The sequence below is a fragment of the Mustela erminea genome, chromosome 12, assembly GCF_009829155.1.
Source record: "Mustela erminea isolate mMusErm1 chromosome 12, mMusErm1.Pri, whole genome shotgun sequence".
NCBI classification, from domain to species: Eukaryota; Metazoa; Chordata; class Mammalia; order Carnivora; family Mustelidae; genus Mustela; species Mustela erminea.
The window spans coordinates 68,353,957-68,377,699 of NC_045625.1; the positions used below are offsets into that span (position 1 = coordinate 68,353,957).

At 37.3% G+C, this 23,743-nt stretch overlaps 1 protein-coding gene across 10 annotated transcripts; it reads right to left on the reverse strand.

Annotated features, from left to right (window-relative positions):
• Window positions 1-6,778: 6,778 nt before the first annotated feature.
• RMI1 (RecQ mediated genome instability 1) lies at window positions 6,779-23,647 on the reverse strand. Of its 10 annotated transcripts, none has more exons than XM_032306861.1 (6): window positions 23,449-23,531; window positions 20,404-20,571; window positions 17,383-17,443; window positions 10,176-10,264; window positions 8,654-9,180; window positions 6,779-8,443 (listed from the first exon to the last, which is right to left on the reverse strand). In XM_032306861.1, the coding sequence occupies exons 5-6, from the start codon at window positions 9,171-9,173 to the stop codon at window positions 7,269-7,271; spliced, it is 1,695 nt and encodes a 564-aa protein (XP_032162752.1). In that variant the 5' UTR covers window positions 9,174-9,180; window positions 10,176-10,264; window positions 17,383-17,443; window positions 20,404-20,571; window positions 23,449-23,531; the 3' UTR covers window positions 6,779-7,268. The 10 variants fall into 10 exon arrangements, with proteins under 10 accessions (XP_032162752.1, XP_032162746.1, XP_032162745.1 ...); XM_032306855.1 differs by adding an exon at window positions 18,868-18,934 and having other exon boundaries at window positions 6,780-9,180; XM_032306854.1 differs by lacking the exon at window positions 23,449-23,531 and adding an exon at window positions 23,556-23,647 and having other exon boundaries at window positions 6,780-9,180.
• Window positions 23,648-23,743: the final 96 nt, after the last annotated feature.

The following is a 23,743-nucleotide window of genomic DNA, read 5'->3' on the forward strand; positions in this document are numbered from 1 at the left end:
GGACCCTGAGATCATGACCTGAGCCAAAGAAAGAGGCTTAACCGACTGAGCCACCCAGGTGCCCCTGTAATTCTTTCTTTTAATCTCCAATGTATGTTCAAAGTTATGTCAGCGTGGTAAAGTTAGGAAATGTTCTCTCACTTTCTAATCTCCAGAAGAATTTATGTAGACTTCGTACATTTTAGGAAGAATTCCATGGGGATGCCATCAAGGCCTGGAATTAGTGGGAAGATTTTAAATAACAGATTTGATTACTTTTTTAGATATTTTCACATACTATAAAATTCACCCTTTTAAAATGTAAAATTGTGTGGCACTTGGTATATTTTATACAATGACCACTAAGTCTAGAACAGTTAAATCACCCCAAAAAGAAACTCTATATCCATTAGCAGTTACTCACCAATCATCTTCCTTCCTACCCCTGCTAACCACCAGTTACTTTCGGTCTCTATGGATTTAACTATTACGGATTATTTCATGTAAGTGGGACCATAAACTATGTGGTCTTTTGCGTTGCTTCTTTCACTCAGAATAAGGTTTTTCAAGATTCATCCACATTGTTGAATGTATCAGAATTTTATTCCTTGTTATGGATGAACAACATTCCATTATATGTTTTACATACATATGTGATGCATATGTATATAATACACACACACACACACACACACACACACATTTTGTTTATCCATTCTTCAGTTGATAGACATTTGGGATGTTTCAATTTGGGGGTTATTATGACTAATGTTTTTATGTTCATGTACAAACATGTGTGTGAACACATATGCTTTCAATTTCTTGGATATGAATGGAATTGCCAAGTCATATGGTAACTATGTTTAACTTTTTAAGGAACTGCCAGACTGTTTGCCAAAGTGGCTGTACCATTTTACAGTCCCATCAGTAACACGAGGGTTCCAATTTCCCTACACCCTTGCCAACAACTGCCATTGTCTGTCTTTTCAATTACAGTCATCCTAGTGGGTATGAAATAGTATCATATTGTGGTTTCACTTGTATTTCCCTAATGACTAATGATGTTGAGCATCATCTCATGTATTTATTGGCAATTTGTATATCTCCTTTGGAAAGATATCTTTATCTACTCATATTTTGCCTGTTTTTACATTGTCTTTTTACTGTTGAGTTGAAGACTTGTTTATATATTCCAGATACTAGTTTCTTACATATATGTGACTTGCTCCCATTGCTCCATTCTTTCAGTCTCCCATTCTGAAGGCTGTCTTTTCACTTTCTTGTCTTTTGAAGCACATCTTTTTAAAATTTTGATAAAATCCAATTTATCTATTTTTTATTTGGTTGCTTGTACTTCACATGACATATCTAGGAAATGACTGCCTCACCCAGGGTCACAAAGACTACTTACAACTGTTTTCTTCCAGAGTTTTATGGTTATAGCTCTTACACTTAGGTATTTGATCCATTTTGAGTAAATTTTTGGATAAAGTGTGAGGTAGGGGTTCAAGTTCATTCTTTGGCATGTGGCTATGCAGTTGTCCCAACCCCATTTATTAAAAAGACTATTATTTCTGCTCATCAAATAGATGCGACTACTTTAACAAATATGGAACTATTCAGATTTCTATTCTCTTCCCCTTCTTCATCTTCCCCCTTTTTTTCCCTTAAGTAATCCCTACACCCAACCTGGAGGCTCAAACTCACAACTCTAGATCAAGAGTCACATGCTCTTCTGACTAAGCCAGACAGGCACCCCAGGATTTTTTTCATAAGCTGCATTTCTTCAGGTATTTGACCACTTCACCTAAAAAAAAAAATTTTTTTTAAGATTTTGTTTATTTGACAGACAGCACAAGCAAGGAGAGCAGAAGACAGAGGGAGAGGGAAAAGCAGGCTCCCCACTGAGCAGGGAGTCCCATGCAGGGCTCAATCCCACATCTCCAGACCATGACCTGAGCAGAAAACAGATGATTAACCAAATGAGCCACCTAGGCACCCCACTTCATCTAAAATTTCAAATGCATTAGCATGAAGTTATTCATAATACCTTCTTGAAAGATTTTTAACGAATGCAGAAGCAGTGAGGTCTCCATTTCTAGTATTTGTGCCTGCACACTTTCTTCATTTGTCTTACTGAAGATTTGTTTTCTCAAAGAAGCAATTCTTTGTTAATCCTGTCATGTTTGCTTTCTATTCCAATAAATTAAGCTCTTTATTTTTTGTCTTAGTTTTTATAACTTGAGATAAATTCATTTTTAGCCTTATTCTTTTCTAATAAATTAAAATATTAAGTCCCCTCTACCACAGCTTCATCTATTCCTCGCAACATCTGATGTCCTATTTTCATAATAAAATTTTTTCTAACTTCCACTGTGATTTCTTCCTTAACCCAAAGTTACTTTGGAGTATGTTTTGTAGTTTCTAAACATGAGGGTTTTTTTAAAAACTTTTTTTCCTAGCTTATTTTCCTTTTTTTTTTTTTTCTTAAAGTAAGCTTTATGCCCAACATGGAACTTAAACTTACAACCCTGAGATAGTGAATCCCATGCTCTACTGATGGATCCAGGCAACCCCTCCCCTACCATTTATTTATGGTCACAGAATATACTCTGTATGGTTAATAATTTTTTGACACTTTAGATTTGCTTTCTATTAAGCATGTGGTCAACTTTTGAAATATCCAACATGTACATGAGAAAAACATGTATTATGTATTGATTGAGTACAGTAACCTCTATTTTTTTTAAAGATTTTATTTATTTATTTGACAGAGAGATCACAAGGAGGCAGAGAGGCAGGCAGAGAGAGAGAGAGAGAGAGAAGGAAGCAGGCTCCCTGCTGAGCAGAAAGCCCGACGCGGGACTCGATCCCAGGACCCCGAGATCATGACCCAAGCCGAAGGCAGCGGCTTAACCCACTGAGCCACCCAGGCACCCCAAGTACAGTAGCCTCTACATGGTGGTTAGACCTATTGTATTTTCTATAACTCTACCAACTATTTTTTTACTGTAATTGTCTATGATTGTGCATTTCTCTATTTCTCCTTGTTTTCTTATAAATTTAGAAGCTACTGACTTCTATAAATTTAAAATTGCTAAACTTTACTGGTGAATTAGACCTTTTCTCATTATCAACTGTCTCTCTTTACTACTAGTTTTTTTTGCCTCAAACTGATGTTATTAATATAGCCACATTCAGTATCTTTCACTTACTGTTTATGTATCTTTCTACGTCCTTTCACTTTTTACCTTTCTGTATCCTTACATTTTGTCTCTCTAAACATTTATCACTTAAACATTTATCCTCCTCTCAACTTACATGCAATTGTTTTCATGTACTTTAGTCCTCGACTTTTTAAAAATTTTTGTTTCAAATTCACTATTAACTTAAATCCCCGTATTTATCCTGTTGTTCATCATTTCTTCTCACATCTCCAAGCTTCTACCTAGTTATCATTTGCCTTCTGCTTAATGACTTCATTCTTGTGTAGTTTTTTGGGAAAAAATTATTTTTGTGTGACATTTCTTAATTTTACCTTTCCAACTCTTATTAAGGACATTTTTGCTTTAAGAATTCTAGATTAGCAGTTATTTTATTCCATCACTTTGAAGAGCCCATTCCATTGTCTTCTGATTGCCATTGTTTTTTACTGAGCAGTTAGCTGCCAAATATTTAGTCTTTTGAAACATGCTTTCTTCCTTTCACTGCTCTAGACTTTTTTTTCTAGTTTTCAATAATAGTAATATTTGCATAAGTATGATTTTCTGAATATATTTTGTTTGAGGTTTGTGGGACTTCCAAAACCTGCAGCTTGATGATTTTCGTAAATTTTAGCTATTTCTTAAGCAGTAACTCCACAAATATTCTTTCTTCTCTTTCTGGGACTACAGTTACATTAATGGCCCATCTCTCTGTTATATTCTTTTCTGGTTCTTTTCCATCCTTTGGATTCTCCATCATTCTGAATTTTTTTCTTCTGACCAAACTCAATTCACTATTCCTACAGCTAGAGTTCACCTGATGTTAAACTCATTCACTAAATTCTTAATTTTAGCATTTTTTTATTTTTAAATTCCTAATTTCCTACTGAATTTTTTTGTTTAAAAAAAATTTTTTTTTAAACAATCTGAGGGTTTTGAAGGGACGGGGGGTGGGAGGTTGGGGTACCAGGTGGTGGGTATTATAGAGGGCATGGATTGCATGGAGCACGGGGTGTGGTGCAAAAATAATGAATACTGTTATGCTGGAAATAAAAAATAAATAAATAAATAAATTAAAAAAAATTTTTTTTAAAGATTTTATTTATTTGACAGAGAGAAATCACAAGTAGATGGAGAGGCAGGCAGAGAGAGAGAGGAGGAAGCAGGCTCCCTGCTGAGCAGAGAGCCCAATGCGGGACTTGATCCCAGGACCCTGAGATCATGACCTGAGCCGAAGGCAGCGGCTTAACCCACTGAGCCAGCCAGGTGCCCCTTCCTACTGAATTTTGTTCAAAAATTTAACAGAATGAGAGAAGCAAATAAGTACAGCAAAACATACATAATATTATTCTCTACAATGTATAAAACAGCATGAAAGTAAACAGGGAAATATTTTAATGGGCAACTAAAGCTTACATTGAGCTCGAAATCTGTATGAATGAATCTGGGAGGGAGGGGGATCACTATGAGCTTCAGTATGAAAACATAAGGTATATTCCCCCGTGTTTGGGGAATTTCGAATTGATATGACTAAAATTTCAGGACAGACTAGGTAGGTGCAGAGTAACGGAGCAAGATGAAGCCGAAAAAGAAGGCAAGAGCCAGATCACAAAAGACCTTATACACTAGATGAAGAGTTTGTACTTCACTTTGTAAGTAGGGGGAAGGAGGAGGTTAATTTAAAGATTAACAAAGAGAGGGCGCCTGGGTGGCTCAGTGGGTTAAGCCTCTGCCTTCGGCTCAGGTTCCTGGAATCAAGGGTCCTGGAATCAAGGCCCGCCTTGGGCTCTCTGCTCAGTGGGAACCCTGCTTCCCCTTCTCTCTCTGCCTGCCTCTCTGGCTACTTGTGATCTCTCTCTGTCAAATAAATAAATAAAATCTTTAAAAAAATATATTAACAAAGGGGCGCCTGGGTGGCTCAGTGGGTTAAGCCGCTGCCTTCGGCTCAGGTCGTGATCTCAGGGTCCTGGGATCGAGTCCCGCATGGGGCTCTCTGCTCAGCGCGAAGCCCGCTTCCCTCTCTCTCTCTCTGCCTGCCTCTCCATCTACTTGTGATTTCTCTCTGTCAAATAAATAAATAAAATATTTAAAAAAAAAATTAACAAAGAGAAAACAATAAATTCATTCTAGAAAAACCATTCAGGCAGAATTATGGGCAAAAGTTTCAGGACAAAATAAGTCACAGATCAATAAGTAAACCTACTGGAATAATCAAGGCCAAAGAAGACCAGAGCCAGAATCATAGCACCAATATAGAAGGATATACCCAGTCTTTAGTGACTGAATATGAAGAGAAAATAAGGTCCAATCCCAGCTTTCAAGCACTAGTCACAGAGGTAAGGAACATTTAAAAGATCACAAAAGATAATGCCATCTCACCTAGATCTCTTGTAGTAAGAGAATTATGCAAGTATACAGAAGTAAAATCTGTGTTGTACCTTGAATTCTGATCATCATCCTTCAAACACAATGGCAAAGATTTTTAAAATATTTTTTACATCTATAATTGTAAATATGTATTTCTCGTCCAGATATTTTCCTGTTGTTACTTTAACTCAAAGAAACACCATGTCTTCTCTTACTTAAGTATTTATGTAATGGTTTAAAAACTTAAGATACTTTAGGGCACGTGTCTGGCTCAGTCCATAGAGCATACAACTCCTGATCTCATGGGTCAGGAGTCCAAGCCCCACATTGGCTGTAGAAGTTACTTTAAAAAAAAAAAAAAATTGGGGTCCTGGGTGGCTCAGTGAAAGCCTCTGCCTTAGGCTCAGGTCATGATCCCAGGGTCCTGGGATGGAGCCCCACATCGGGCTCTCTGCTCAGCAGGGAGCCTGCTTCCCTCTCTCTCTGTCTCTGCCTGCCTCTCTGCCTACTTGTGATCTCTGTCTGTCAAATAAATAAATAAAATCTTTTAAAAAAAATTTAAGACACTCTAAATTTCTAAAGGCAAAAGATTAATAAAAGTAACTTTACCTTTCAAATGTGACTTTTTAACAGCAAAGTGGAAAAGTGGTAAACAGTCTCCATTAAAAAAAAAAAATCAGTACTCCCAACAAAACTAAAGGTAGGTCTACATGTAGAACTAATTCAGAAGGGGACAGGGTCACCTGGATGTCTCAGTCAAGTAAGTATCTGCCTACAGCTCAGGTCATGATCCCAGGGTCCTGGGACTGAGCCCCCCATCAGGCTTCCGCTCAGCAGGGAGCCTGCTCCTCCCTCTCCTTATGCCTGTTGCTCCCCCTGTTTGTGCTGTCATAAATAAATAAAATCTTTTTTAGAAGGGGGGAAGGGGGACATAATACCTAAGATATGAACAAAACTTCTTATTTTGATCCAAAAAAAAGTATTTACTGAATCTTATATTCAAGTTTTCAATATGCTATTTGAAATAAACTATCCTTGAAAATAATTAAACCATTCAATATAATCTCTGAAACATATCAGGATGACATTATATGTGCCTTAAGTATACCAAACAACATTGGGGAGGGTATGTGCTTTGGAGAGTGCTGTGAAGTGTATAAACCTGGCGATTCACAGACCTGTACCCCTGGGGATAAAAATATATGTTTATAAAAAATAAAAAATTTTTTAAAAAGTATACCAAATATTTACTATCAGTAAAATAAAAACCAACAAAGCATTTTTGCATCTGAAAGCCTGACATTCTGATCCACTGGATTTAGATTTTTTCCTAAGTATAATAATATTAAAAAAAAATCCTTCTGCGTAACTCAACATATGAGAAGTACAACTACCTATTTATAATTGCTAACTTCCAACAATATGACTCATCAGTAAACACCAACACAATACTTTAGCAATCGTCTTATGTGGAATGACAAGCAGAAAACAAAATTCTCGATAACAATGGGTCACCAAATTCTTTCGTCTAACCATTACAATAAAAAATTTTATTAAAAAAACCTAAATATACAAACATAGTTAAACAGTTTAAAATTAAACCAAAATAAGGTATAATACTTCCTTTCTCCTTTTTACAAAAAAGTTTCAAACATAAAAGGTCAAATTTAATTCTAAATATTTTCTTGGTTAATTGTTTTCTAATACAATTTTGGTAAATTATTTATTCAGTCGCTTCTTCAGGTTCTCAAGGTGCTCCATTTCAACATCTTGTAATGCCAGTACCATTGCTTTAGACAAGGAGGGATTAAATGAAATAGTCATTAGACAGCACAAATCTATTAAATCTCTCTGACACTTCTGCAAACCATCCAGGAACTTTTGGTACTGAAGAGGATCCTTTTTTAACTGTTTCATTTCTAGTACTGAAAACCCTATCAAACTAGTAAGTATTTCATCCACAAAGTCTACATCTAGATATGCAGTGCCATCAGAAATCTTTGCTGTTATACTCCAAATGCCACCAGAACTTGAAAGATTTCCAGTTAAAGTTACAATAAATGCTTTGACCTTCACTACTGTAACTTCCTTTGGTTTGCTGGCCATTAAAACAGACAAATAGATAAAGGGTGGAGAATATAAATCCATGGCAATAGAAAGGTTGGTGCTGTTCTCTGATGATCTTAAAGAACAAGTCTGTAAATGGTGATCATTTTCATTAGAAATGTGTGAACTCCTTTTTGGTAAATAATTTACCAGCTCTCCATTTGATATTGACATTTTATTATTTAAGGAATGTCCATCAGCACTATTGAAGGTTTGTTCTGTTTCATTATCTGTCTCTGAGTCTTTATTTGTAAAGTCATGGGGAAGGGGTACATTATGAACTGAAAAAATACTACTGTCTTGGTCTCCAGCAGATGGACAAGATTTACCTTCATTAGTCATTTGTTCAGATAAATTTTTCTCATTCCAAATATTGTTTCCATTTTTGCATATCGAAGAAAAATTATCCTTAGCATTAGGTTTATGTGAAAATCTCTCTATACTTTCATCTGGGGTTCTGTTCAAAGTCAATGGCTGCAATTCTTTAGGCTTTATTTGCTCTTTCTGGACAGTTTCTTCTAAAAGCAAAGCCTCCTCCAGTGAAAAGTCATCTAATTCCCCATCACTGAAATACATAGATTGATTTGGTGCTTCCTCCTTAGGTTTTGGAGAAATAATTTGTTGTGGTTCAAAACTTGACTGCTTTGTGGGAATAGTATTTGAGGAACTACCTGTATTGAAACATCTTCTTTCTAAGGAGGTGTCACTATTTGCTATAAGTTCATCATTTTCATCAAGACTTGCCAAGAGTTCTTCATCAGAAGGTCCTAATGCAGAATCTAGAACATCTGTAATTCCAGGGATGCTCTGATTAGAATTATTTGGTATTACTGAAACTATAGGATCAGGTTCCCCAATTAATCTTGCAAGTACTTTTTCTTGGGCATATTCCTCTAAGAGAGCATCTACTTCCCCTCCCAACACCTTTACATTTTCTGGTTTCAGTAAGAGAACACCAAGACGGAAAGAAATGTTCCCATAAATCAAAATTTTTGTACCTGGGGGAAGATCACTATGAAGAGCTGGAATAGACTGATATTCCATTCCCTGCATTTGTACAATTCCATCAGTTAGCTGCAGCATCAACATTCGTGAAGGCTTTGCTTCCCAAGGTTTTGGGGTTACTTGTGTTTCAGCTGTAATTAACTCATTTGTTGTATTCTTTCCTCTCAACTTCTGTATCTGGGAATACGCAGGTTGACTGACATCAACCAATGAATTAATCTGCAGAGCAAAAAATCCATTCAGTTCTCCTTTTGGAACTTCTAAAATGCCATCAGGTAAAAGAGGATGTTCCAAATCTCTCAAATCAGTAAGAAGCCATTGCTCAAACACTTGTTTATTCATTTGTGCCTGACTCAAATTAACATTACCATTTTCTTCTTGGATCCAGTTAATACAAGCTTCCAGCCACATTAGAGGTACTTTAACATGCCATGTAGCTAAAAGCCAGGTTTCAACTCTTAATGCAATATTAGTTACACTCATTTCTTTTAAAATAAAAGAAATAATATGCATGTATTACCTGAAAACAAAAAAAAACCAAAAACAAATTATAATAGTTCAGTACATTTAAATATAGTTTCTACAATTTTCTACAATCCACAGGCATAACCACACCCATTAGATTTTTCTCTCTTTAGCATCTTAAAATTCTTTGACTTTCTACATGGCCAAAATTCAAATACCACAAGTCATCAGATACAATGAGAAAAGCAAAAGGTTTGAGACAGATATATTCAGGTTTGAAAGCGAACTCTGTCAAATTACAAGCTCTGTGATCTAATATAAATTTCTTAACCTCTCTAACCCAGTTTTTTCAACTGTAAAGTGTCAATACCACTAATATACATTCAAGGGTTATTTTCAAGATTATATGATTAACATTTGTGAAGCTTAATGTCAAACCTATGAAAGATAGTTGGTATATGACAGTTATTGTTTAATTAATAATCAGATTAAGTCACTTAAAATTTAGTCCAAAAAAAGTAGTCAATAAGATTCTCTTCCTATCATAATTCATATTCTATTAAAACTTTTACAACTGTGTTTGTCTGTCTAGCACTTAAATATGTGGCCCTGGGCACCTGGGTGGCTCAGTGGGTTAAGCCTCTGCCTTCAGCTCAGGTCACGACCTCAGGGTCCTGGTATGGAGTCCCGCATTGGGCTCTCTGCTTGGCAGGGTGCCTGCTTCCTCCTCACTCTGCCTACCTCTCTGCCTACTTGTGATCTCTCTCTGTCAAATAAATAAAATCTTTAATAAATAAATAAATAAATACGTGTCCTATGATAAAAATATAACAAGTAACAATAGAATCGGAGCTGATGTACAGTATCTTTTTTGTTTGGCTAAATAAATCTCAACAGTCCTATACTTCTGATTCCCTCCACATAAAAGTGGTCTCAAAACACTAAATACTAATTAACCCTGTGTTCATAAGATTATTTTTTCCTCCCACAGATGAAAATATCTAAAGTTAAAATACATAAAAGTTTTAATATGACCACAAGAAAACTTACCATTTGGAACAGGAACATAGATTTGATGACAGGATTTGGAACTGGTTGTTCAGTGGAGTCACTGTTACCTCTACTGTTCAGAAATGGCCCTGGGACAAGAAGCGGTAAGGGTTACAAGGCAAAGCTGCAGAAAGACTCACTGGTCTACTTGCATGAGTGTTAAGAGTTTGGTGGTATGGTTTTGGGAGTTCCTATTATTAATCAGGGCAGAGTGGAGGTAAAATAATAAAAACTTGAGGTTTGAAGTGAGCGAAACAGAAGCAAGGGACCGTGAGAAATTTATACAGTCCCTCTTAAGTGTGTTTCCTTGTCTATATGCTTAACCTCATAGGATTACTGGTCAAAGTTTAAAAAGATACGAGAGAGGATGGCCCACAAGACACTAGCACAGGCACATATCTTGGGCAGCTGGGTCAGGTGACCCGAGGGGGTGATCCAGCTAGCCTCAGCAACCCCACCACCATGGCCAGTCAGTCACAGGGTTTACAGCAGCTTCTGTAGACTGAGAAGTGGGTACCCAGAAAGTGTCCAAGGTCCACATGCAAAAAGAAATGGAAGCTGAAGCAGGCCAAAGCAGCTCAAGCAGAAATAGAATAGTACAATCTACAAAGAGAAAAAAGTGTCCAAGCTTGATGAAACTGCAGCCCTGAGATCCCATGGCAGGGGCAGTACTGAAATGGAGGAGACTCGAGAGATAATGACCATCCTTCAGACCTAATTCCAGTAAACAGGGATTAAGTCCTAGATAACCTCTTGGACTTTGAGACATCAACCAGAAATCCATAAAAAGTACCACATAAGTGGACACGGGAAGAAGAAAGAAGTGCCTGTTCCAAGGCTTAGAATTTTAGATGCCTTCATGGAATATGAAATTTTAGTAAAGCTTGAATTATATTCTTGTGAAAAGGCAGTAAATTATTTCTGTATTATATAGTAGGTCCTTTCACTTTTTGGAGAATAACAAATCTACCTTCTTTGTCTGAACTTAAAACTTATCCTAGGGGTACCTGGGTGGCTCAGTGGGTTAAGCCTGTCAGGTCATTGTCTCAGGGTCCTAGGATCGAGCCCCACATTGGGCTCTTTGCTCAGCAGGGAGCCTGCTTCCCCTTCTCTCTTTGCCTGCCTCTCTGCCTACCTGTGATCTCTCACTCTTGTCAAATAAATAAATAAATAAAATCTTTAAAAAAAAACAAAACAAAACTTATCCTCATGTACATGCAGTCTATAGCAAATAATACTGTACTTCTTACTTGAAAACTGCTACAAGAGCAAATCTTAAAAGTTCTTATCACAAGAAAAAAAATTCTGTGACTATATATGGTGATGAATGTTAACTAGACTTCTTGTGGTCATCATTCCACAATGTATACAAATATCAAATCACTATGTTGAACCACTAAAACTATTAGAATGCTATATATCAATTACACCTCAATTTTTTAATAACACCAAAAAAAAGAACCTACCTAAAGATTTCATTTTTTTACCTTGTATTTCTTAGAAATTTAATGGGTTCCCCATCTTTTAACTCAACAACATATATATCAAGAGTGACTTTTTATTTATTAGATGTAAAATAAATGTTCTGAAAAAAAGAAAAGGGATTAAATGGATTTTTATTCCCCCTAAAGCTTTCTTGAGGTTCTGTGGCTTTATCTATGAGAAAGTAATAAAAAAATATTTGTAAACTGTGTTAAGCAGCAGACAGCCTTAAAATAGTCTTTTCTGGCTGTGGGTTAGAACAATAAGGGCATCTGGGTGGCTCAGTCAGTTGAGGACCTGACTCTTGATTTTGGCTCAGGTGGTGATCTTGTGGTCACGGGACTGAGCCCGCCTTGGGCTCCATGATGTGTGTGTAGAGCCTGCTTGGGATTCTCTCTCTCCCTCTCCCCTCTGCCCTTGCACACATGCATGCGCTCTCTCTCTCTCTCTAAAATGCATACATACATACATACTAGTATAATTGTTTGGGCTGCTTTAAGTTCCTCTTAATAAAAATTACTAGATGACAGAATTCAAGAACTGGTTACATGTTATTACATGTTATTACTGGGTATACTGATAATCATTTAAAAGTAAAGACTATCATGCACAAAAATAAAACAAAACAAACAAAACAAAACAGGAGGGCCAGTATATAACCTAGTGGAGTTCAGAGTATAACTGCCAAACTGTCTCACACTTAATAAACTTTGTGACCCTAAACAAGTGATCACAATATTAATTTAACAAATGCTTACAATTTAAAGAAGTTATAGTTGTGAGTTTTACATGAATAACATTTTAAAGGAGGGGCTAAGAAGGTCATTATAATTACAGAACTCCTGAATTTTCAGAGTGAAAAAAATAAGAATACAGATATATGGTTTTTTCCCCTATTGTACCTCAGAGAGACTGCTTCTAGAGAAGGCAAAAAAAATCTCTGGACTGAGGGATACCAGAGTACAGCTGAAATGGAGATGACATACTGAAAATAGGGGGAACATATAAATTCCTAATTCCTAATTCCTAATTCCTAAATGCTGAACAAATACTATTCTCTTCCCCTATAAAGCACCCAGAAATACCAACAACTAGGCCTATACTCTCCCAGAAAGAAGACTAGAAAATCTTTCTCTGAGAAATCTTACTACCTTAACAGAAAAGACCTAAAGATATTATTAACCCAAGAGTTTCTCCAATTAAACTGCCCATTTGAGACTGCAGACAGAGACTCAGAGTTTCAACCAGCTTTCTAGTTCTATTTCCCCTCTCTTTACTATAACAAGATACATGAGAAAAGCTTCTAACAATAAGGAACAGCAAGCAAACAAACAAAAAAAAAAAAATGCAATGAAGCAACTACGGAGAAAGACAAGAACTTCAAAAAAGCTATCATTATTATTGTAAAAAGATAATATCTGTGTAGTAAGAAAAGGATTCTATAACAAGAAATATTTATAGGATAAAAAACAACTCTTAGAAATTTAAAAATGATAGTAAAAAACGAAAGACAGCAAAGGAAACAAAAGAGTGAAAAAGCAACCTAGAATATGGGAGAAATATTTGCAAACCATTATCTGATAAGGGATTAATATTCAGAATATATGAACTCAACTCAATAATAAAAGAAATTTTAATGGGCAAAAAATACATGTTTTTCTAAAGATATACCAATGGTAAATAAGCATATGAAAAGATGCCCACCACTGGGGTGCCTGGGTGGCTCAGCAGGTTAAAGCCTCTGCGTTCACCTCAGGTCATGATCCCAGAGTCCTGGGATTGAGCCCTACATCGGGCTCTCTGCATGGCAGGGAGCCTGCTTCCGCCCCACCCCACTGCCTGCCTCTCTGCTTACTTGTAATCTCTGTTAAATAAACAAATAAAATCTTTAAAAAAAAGAAAAAGAAAAAAAGAAAAGATGCCCACCATCATCATCATGACAAATGAAAATCAAAACTGCAATGAGGGGGGCGCCTGGGTGGCTCAGTGGGTTAAGCCACTGCCTTCAGCTCAGGTCATGATCTCAGGGTCCTGGGATCAAGTCCCACATCGGGCTCTCTGCTAAGCAGGGAGCCTGCTTTCCTCTCTCTCTCTCTACCTGCCTCTCCGTCTACTTGTGATTTCTCTCTGTCAAATAAATAAATTAAATATTTAAAAAAAAAAAAAACTGCAATGAGGGGGCACCTGGGTGTCTCAGTGGGTTAAGCCTCTGCCTTCGGCTCAGGTCATGATCTCAGGGTCCTTGGATTGAGCCCCGCATCAGGCTCTCTGCTCAGCAGGGAGCCTGCTTCCCCCCTCTCTTTGCCTGCCTCTCTGCCTACTTGTGATCTCTCTCTCTCTCTGTGTCAAATAAATAAATAAAACCTTTAAAAACAAAAACAAAAACAAAAAAAACCTATAATGAGATACCACTTCAGACCCCTTACAATGGGCAAAACCAAAACCAAAGAAAATAACAAGTGTTGGTGAGGTGTCGAGAAATTGGAACACCTACCCACTGTTGGTGGGATTATAAAATGATGCAGCAGCTACGGAAAACAGTATGGAGGTACCTCAAAAAAATGAAAAATAGAACTACTATATGATCCAGCAAACCAAGTTCTAGGTATATACCCCAAAGAATTGAAAATGGAATAATATAATATAATATGTTTCTCATAAAAAATGACAAGCTGATTAAAAAAAATTTATAAGGAAAAAATTATAAAGTAACAATAAAATTTATAAGGAAAGGCAAAGGAACTGGAATAGTCACAGTAATTTCGAAAGCAAAATACAAAGTTAAAGGACTCACACTATCTGACTTCAAGACTTGGTATAGGGTGCCTGGGTGGCTCAATGGGTTGGGCCACTGCCTTCGGCTCGGGTCATGATCTCAGGGTCCTGGGATCGAATCCCGCATCGGGCTCTCAGCTCCGCGGGGAGCCTGCTTCCTCCTCTCTCTGCCTGCCTCTCTGCCTACTTGTGATCTCTCTCTGTCAAATAAATAAATAAAATCTTAAAAAAAAAAAAAAAAGACTTGGTATAAAATTTCACAATCAAGGGCACCTGAGTGGCTCAGTGGGTTAAGCCTCTGTCTTTGGCTCAGGTTATGATCTCAGGGTCCTGGGATAGGGCTCTCTGCTCAGCGGGGAGCCTGCTTCTCCCATCACTCTACCTGCCTCTCTACCTACTTGTGATCTCTCCCTCTGTCAAATAAATAAAATATTTTTGGGGCGCCTGGGTGGCTCAGTGGGTTAAGCCGCTGCCTTCGGCTCAGGTCATGATCTCAGGGTCCTGGGATCGAGTCCCGCATCGGGCTCTCTGCTCGGCAGGGAGTCTGCTTCCTCCTCTCTCTCTCTGCCTGCCTCTCTGTCTACTTGTAATCTCTCTCTGTCAAATAAATAAAATCTTTAAAAAAAAAAAATTTTTTTTAAATAAAATAAAATAAAAATAAAATTTCACAATCAGGAGAATGAGGTATTGGCAAAAGGATTAACATATAAGGGGTGCCTGGGTAGCTCAGTGGGTTAAAGCCTCTGCCTTCAGCTCGGGTCATGGTCTTAGGGTCCTGGGATCGAGCTCTGCATTGGGCTCTCTGCTCAGCAGGGAACCTGCTTCCCCCGCCCCCGCCTGTCTCTCTGCCTACTTGTGATCTCTGTCTGTCAAATAAATCATATCTTTAAAAAAAATAAATAAAAGGATTATCATGTAAATCAATGGAAAGAGAAGACAGCTTAGAAATAGACCCACACATAATATAACCAACTGATTTTCTACAAAGTTGCAGATTCAACTTATACAAAGTTGCAATTCAATGGAAACAGGACGGTCTTGAACAAATGGTGCTGAAACAACTGGACATTCTTTTGCAAAACATGAACCTGAACCAATACCTCATACCTTTTATAAAAATTAACTCTAAATGAATCATAGACCTAAATGTGAAAACTGCAACTATATTAAAGCTGTAAGAAAAGTTAAGAGAAAAATCTTTGTAACCTTGGTTTCTTAAAAGTTTTCTTAGGAACAACATCAAAACTATAATCAAGGGGCACCTGGGTGGCTCAGTGGGTTGAGCCTCTGCTTCAGCTCAGGTCATGATCCCAGGGTCCTGGGATCAAGCCCCGCATCGGGCTCTCTGCTCTGCGGGGAGCCTGCTTCCTCCTCTCTCTCTCTCTCTGCCTGACTCTCTGCCTACTTGTGATCTCTCTCTCTCTCTCTCTCTCTCTGTCAAATAAATAAATAAATAAATAAAATCTTTAAAAAAAAACTATAATCAAAAAAACTATCAAAAAGAAAGAAATAAACTGGACTTAAACAAATTTTTAAATTCTGCTCTGTGAAAGACACTATAAAAAATATAAAGACGCGCATGCGCACACACACAGACATACCACAGACTGAGAGAAATTGACAAAAGACTTCTATCCAGAATACACAAAGAATCTATACTTAAAATTCAATAAGAAAACAAACTTATTATAACATGAATAAAACATCTGAATAGGCACTTCACCAAATAAGATATGCAGATGGCAAATAAATACATTAAAAGATGCTCAATATTATCAGACCTTAAGGAAATGCATAATTAAAATCACAGTGTGGCACTACACATCTATTAGCATAGCTAAAATAAAAAATAGCTGAGAACACCAAATATCAGAATTTTCATACATTGCTGGTAGGAATACAAAATGGCACAGCCATTTTGGAAAACAGATACACAGTTTCTTAGAAAGAAAAACATAAACTTAACAACCCAACAATTGCATTACCAAGCAATTACTCCAGAGAAATGAAAACCTACACTAATTAAAAACCTTTTCTATGAATGCTTATAGTAGCTTTACTCATAATCGCCAAAAACAAGCCAGATGTCCTTCAACTGGTGAATGGATAAATAAATTATGGTACTTCATTATAATGGAACAGCATTTAGTAATAAAAATGAATGAACTACTAACAGAAACAAAAACCTGGGTGAATGCTACTAGAATATAACTCTCCCAAAATTCATATGTTGAAATCCTAATGCCCAATGTGATGGTGTTAGGAGTAGGACTTTTGGGATATGCTTAGATGATGAGGTGGGAACTCTGATGAAAGAGATTATGGCTTTTATAAGAAACCCCACCACCATCATCACCAACAACTCAGAGCTATCTTGCCCCTTTCACCATGGGAGATTACAGTGAAAAGATGGCCATCCACGAACACAGAAGTAGGTCCTCCTCACCAAACACTGAAACTGCTGACATCCTGATCTTGGACTTACCAGCCTCTATGAAGTAAATTTCTGTTGTTTCTAAGCCACCCAACTTAAGGTATTTTGTTATGGCAGCCTGAACTAGACTAAGACAAGAGTCAATTGTAGTATTTGAAGTGAAAGAGGCCAGACAAGACAAAGACTGCAAAATTCCATTTACATGACATTCTAGAAAAAGTAAAATTAGCAATGAAAAACAGTTCAATGGTTGCCAATATAAGAGGGGAGGAGGGGATGATGAAACTCTTCTATATCATGATGGTGGTGGTAATAGTGACACAGCTGTGTGTGCTAAAACACAAAGAGCTATACACCAAGAAAACCATGAATGTTACTGTATATAAATTATATCTCAATAAAAAACAACCCAAAAGAAGGCACAAAGCAATGGCCAACTACTATAAATAGAAACAATAAAATGGTAGAAACATGTCTAAATAGATCAGCAATCATAATAAATATAGATTAACTCACCTGTTAAGAGATACTCTCAAAATGAATAAACCAAACCCAGCTGTATGGTTAAAAGATAGACCTAAAACAAAAATAACATCAAATATGAAATTAATTAAAAGCTTGTTAAAACTTCCAAGCAAGATTCCAAGAAGCCATAGTTTAGTGACATTTTATCCTCAAGACTAAAAGATCTGTACAGTTGACTCCTAAACACAGGTTTGAACTGCACAGGCCCACTTTTATGCAGATTTTTTTCAATAATTATAGTACTGTAAATGTACTTCTCTTATGATTTTCTTAGTATTTTTACCGTCTTCCTTTATTGTAAGAATACAATATATATGGGAGCCTGGGTGGCTCTGTCAGTTAAGTGTCTGCCTTTGGCTAAGGTCAAGGTCTCAGGGTCCTGGGATCTGGCCCCATGACAGGCTCCCTACTCAGTGAGGTGCCTGCTTCTCCCGCTCCCTCTTCTCCACCTCACCTACACCTCTCCTCATGCTCTCTCTCTCCATCTCAGATAAAGAAAATGTAAAAAAAAAAAAAAAAAAAAACAGTATATAGTACATGTAACACAAAATATGTGCTAATTGCCTACTTATGTTATCAGCAAAGCTTCTGATCAATAGTAAGCTATTATTAGTTACATGAGTCAAAAGTTATAAGGGGATTTTCAACAACGTGGGGTCAGCATCCCTAACCCCAGCTCTGTTCAAGGGTCAATTGTACTTACATAACCTAAGATTACAAAGTGCTGTTTTACTGCATCTGTTGTCATTTTTTTAATCTCAAAAATTAAGCCAGATCCATGGCTCCTAGGTGTGTTCATTCAATAAGTTACCTATATTCTTCACTAAAATGTAAATCCATTAGCAGATGGACCTAGTATAATTTGCAAAGGTGTGGTAGGAATATAATTACAGTCATTAAGTAAACGGAAATTAGGACAAAGCGTACTTTCAGTTGAGTTATAAACTGTTTTAAGTAAATTATCAAGTGTAAATGCCACAATTACAATTAAGTTGTTGCAGAATGTTCTGTACTATAAATCACTCTGGATACAGTATATATACCTAAAATTATGACATGCAGCCACATAAATACAAATGTTACTTTCTAGCTGTATCTGTTAAATACTAGGAGACAACACCATGGATACTTCTAGGAGGAGAAAGGAACAAATGAGAAAGGAAGAAAGATCGACTGTGAATTGAAAAGGTCAAGGCTAGACAGAAAATGAAATAAAGGAGGATGAGTTTCAGAGATACCCATCCTATATCCCAGCAGGTACAGCTGTATAAACAGATGGAGATAAGGGTTTGCTGAAAATAAAAACAAAACTTTTTATCTGTAAGATTTTTAGCTTTTTTCAAAATACTTGTACATCTGTAATATTACACCTAAACCTCAAAATAGTAACATGAAAGAATAAGTATTGTCATCTATTGAAGATAATGAAACTAAGGTTTGAAGATTAAAACATAAAGATCATATGTAGTAACAGACCCAGGACTGGAACGTAAGTTCTTCTAATATCCATTCCTAGGCCTTCGGCTAGACCCTGCTGACTTCTCTGAAAAGAGGAAGTATAGCCAGTCCCTCATTTACATACAAAACCCACTTACATACAAAAGACAATCATAAAAAGTCATTCTATAAGAGCACTACACTGCTATTATAATGAACAGACTTTTCTCAGATCTCATTTAAATAAGCTCATCTAGTGCATTCTAAATTATTTCATTTGCAATGTCAAGTGAAAGAAAAACTTAACATCACCCACTGCATCTATCTGTAACAGCTTCAAAACAACAGTGCCATGGTTAATTACTACTTTTCCTCTGCTATAACTCTGCAAAAATACCACATAAAACAATTTCAAATTTTTTAAAAATTACAAACAAATATTTTAAAACATTTATCCTTTTTTTTTCCTTTACTTCAAACATGCACTTCCTTGTTATTGCTGTTAACATGACAAGTAACAACTCCTTTCCAATGACAGTTGGGACAAATTCTGAGAAACACTGCTCAGTGAAGCACAACTTAATTGTTTCTATTAATGTTTGGCAGTCCTAATTAGTAATTCTCTCCAAGTGCTATCTTCTTGGATTTAAATCTCCACTTCTCAAGCTAACTGAGATAGTATAATTTTATGATGTTACCATAAGTAGGCAAAGGAAAAAACTCTGACTAAAACCCCAAAAGATAACCAAGACATATTTAAAACACAAGTAAATGTGATAAAAGATACTTAACATTGGGCCAAGCACTCAAATATAGCTAATTTCAAATATTTTACCAAAACAGTCAAGAACTTTGGGGGAGGGGAATTTGGGTGGCTCAGGTCATGATCCCAGGGTCCTGGGATTGAGCCCTGCATAAGGCTCTCTGCTCAGCAGGGAGCCTGCTTCCTTCTCTCTCTCTTTGCCTGCCTCTCTGACTACTTGTGATCTCTGTCAAATAAATAAATAAAATCTTAAAAAAAAAAAGAACTTTGGGGGAAAAAACTGACTACTAAATGAACATTGTTACACAAAATTCTTCATTTAAAAGCAAATTAAGTGTAGGGTTATACTGATCAGAGTATACTGCAGAGTATACCCCCCACAACTGCATGTTATAACAAATATAATAAAAAGATGATTCTATATATATAAAATGGGTTTTCTTCTGCAGGTTAGAAAGAAAATTTTATTTTAAAATTTAACCAAATGGAGGGACACCTGGGTGGTGTCAGTGCTAACAGTCGGTTAAGCATCTGCCTTCAGTTCTGGTCATAATCCCAGGGTCCTGAGATCTAGTCCCACATCGGGCTCCTTGCTCAACAGGGAACCTGCTTCGCCCTCTGCCTGCCATTCCCCATGCATGTGCACTCTCTCTTTCTCTCTCTGACAAATAAATAAATAAAATATTTTTTAAAAATAAATAAACATTTAATTAAATGGAAAAGGTATTATCACATGAGATCTGTATTTATTATGAAGTTCAAGACTGGGTTTCAATAACCAAGTCCCTTAATAATTTAATAAACTGTATTACCTGCATCTACTCCTGAGAATTCTTAAGGTTTTCCTTCCTCTCTTTCTGGAGAAATTGAGCAATCACAGTCACTGCAGGCAGAAATAACTTACAGGGGAGGTGTGAGCTGGAGAGCACTATTTCCCAACTGCTCATACAAAATGAACAGCCCGATTCTCATGAACATCACTGCCCAAGAAAAGAAAAAAAAATAGAAATGTTTTTTAAATTGAACATTAAGAAATGTTCGTACCATCACTTCTTTTACTCTCCAAAATGAATCCTAAGAAAACAAGGAGGACAAAGATCTATGCACCCAAAGTGTTTATCACTGCTTGTATAGTATGGAAAAAAAAGAGAAACAAACTAAATGTTCAACAACGGTGGCGGGGGTGGATTACACTACACTGGATCCATGAAATGAAAGGTTATGATCTTTAAAAAAAATTCCTAAAACCCTATTTAATAACATGAAAATATGTTCGCATTTTACTTTGTTAGGAAAAAGGCCAGATACAAAATTACACACATCTTAATCCTCATTAATTTCATAATCATGAAAAAAATGTTTTCTAAAAAACTGATTTTATACACACAAAAATTAACACTTAAATTTCTTAACTGCAGAAACCGACCAGGAAAGAATTAAGTAGGAAAATCCTATCATTCACCACAAAGACACACAGACATGGTGGATTTGTAAGTTAGTTTTCAATAAGCCTTACCTATTCCATTTCTAAAAAACTGAACAAATGGTAAAAGTACCATCTTTTTGGACATTGTATGTGGCATTCAACAAACAGCTGAGATTTAAAAGCATTAACAAATATTGAAATCATAATCATTCCATGTTCACACTAGCTTTATCTAAAAAGTGTGTCGTAACTCATTGAGCATAACTTCAAAATTCTGAGACAGAATTCTCTGAAAATTAGAGGGGAAAGTTATATTTAATGACTGAAATTAGAACGAAGTTATCAGTAGGGCTGTTTATGGATCCCCCATAACCTATTATAAGGAAAAAACAGAAAAAGGTTTAGGAGCTTGAATCCCACCTCTGCTATGTAACTTCAGACACATTCTTTAACTTCTCAATCTTAATTTTCTTATCCATAAAACAAAGATAACCATAACTTACTCACAGAACTATAATAAGCATTAAACTGCCAGTACAAGGTAGGACACATAGTTTGGAACTCAGGAAATAGTAGTTATATTTTGAAACATCCAGCTGGCTAGTGTGCAATCTCAATTACGTTAGCTTATCTAACGTTAAGTAAATACTAGCTCTAAATTCACTGAGAGTTCAAAATGACCATAAAATTAATTATACAAGACAGGAGCCACTAAATGTATTCATCAGGTTGGCAAGTCCTTGAATAAGCAAAAGTGCAATTTGATAGTTTAGCTGAAAACAACAGATGAAAAATATGGTGAAAAGATAGACTTTCCTGTTATTTAAAGAGTAACCCTAAAAAAGTAAATTAAAACAGGTTAAGGAAGAAACACATGGAAAAAGGAAAAAGAAAAAAAAAAAACACCCTATCAGGCCCTGGCATCTAAAAAAGGTCATAACGGCTTTCACCAGTTAAGGTCCAGTCAGAAGAATGCAAAACTGGAAGGAGGAAGTTCTTAGATAGGGCTGTTTACTTTGTATGCCTTCTCTCCCCTTTATCAAGGTAGAAAGTAATGGCTATACCAGAAGTACTAGCTTAAAAGAAAGCAGCAGTAGTAGTACAATATCCCATATGTGCCTGTTAGTGTTAGTAAAATGTCTCATGTTTTAAACAGCAATTAAATGTTCCAAATCCGGACTTGCATATTAAATCTCTATAATCCAAGTATTCCCCCTTACCTACAGGCATCAATTCTTGGTTGAATATTTAATAAAGACCTGAACCATGTAACACAGAACCAAAACATAAACTAAGCTTTACCTCCTAACAAGACTCTTGATGAGATACACTCTTCATGGAGGGGGACATTCGCCAAAAATTACATTATCACTTAAAGGCACCTCCAAACTCCACAATCCCAGGTGCTATGCTCTACGAGTATTTAACTCTCCTTGGCAGTAAATGTTCACGCTTCCTGAAGTCTTCAGTTCCCTCGAACAAGAGTTTCTTCCTAATTAGGCAAGTAAAATATAATGGATGAACGCAATCATACAATAAACGATGCTGGTTACATCCATTTTCCGAATTATTCAAGCTACAATAGGATGAATCAGCACAAATTCATCATTACAAGATATATTATGTGTGTGTGTTGTGCTAATGGTGGACTTCGCTTTCTACGTAAATTGTAACATCTTTATGCTTCAAACACGTATCTGGGGGTGTGAGCGCAGGCTAGATGGTCGAAGAGGAAGGACCTGGATACGGGCTACTACCAGGCCAGGCGCTTTCCCAGGGTCGTCACCGACTCGAAGCGACCTTAAGGGCCTTAACAAAAGAAATCATCAAAGCTTGGCACAAGGGCCTCTGAAGGAACCGAACGCAAAGCAAGTACAAACTTGAACGCGCTACAGCAGTAACATATTTGAGGACGAGGTTTTGGGTCTGTTTTCATCACTGCCGAATACCGACTCACTCGGAGCTTCAGACAGCTGAATGAACAGAACGCGGACGTCTACAACTTGTGCGATTTGCATTCATTTGAGGAGACTGAATGCAACACTTTCAGAAAATTTTTCACAGATAAAATGCAGCGACAACACTACAAGGCACTCTTCTCCTAGGCCCCATTAACAAAAATGGGGGTGAGGAGGGGGGAGAAGAAAAAGAGACCAAAAAAAAAAAGAGTAGTCTCCTCGGAACGTCGGTGAAGACGCTTGGGATCTCCAGGAAGCGCCGGCTGACGGTCGGAAACAAGGGGTACGGTTCTCTAGGCTCCGAGACGGACCCGCCACAGGCCAGCGGACCGGCCCGCGTTTCCCGGGATCCTGCCCGAGCCGACGGAGGATGGCGGGCTGCAAATTGCCAGCTGCGCCCCGAACCCGGGCCGCGCCTAATGGGCGCCGCCACCCGTTACAAACAGCGGGTTTCCCCGCCGGGCTGCACTCACCGACGCGCAGCTCGCCCCGCAGGCCCGGCGGGAAGCGAGGTGGGGCGAGAGGGAGACGCGAGTTGTGGACTGAGGAAACGGGGCATTCCTCTGGACCTAGCACCAACCTGGGCGTCCCGCCTTCCCTCGCGCAACAGCGGTTCCTGGGCCACGCGACTGTAAGAACGGGAACCGCCCCGCTGCGCGCCCTAATCCTTTTTTTTTTTTTTTTTTTTTTTTTTTTTTTTTGCCTCTTCCCGCCCGATTTCCCGCGCGCTGACGCCCCTCCTCCAAACCTAAAAGACTCTCTCGGCCC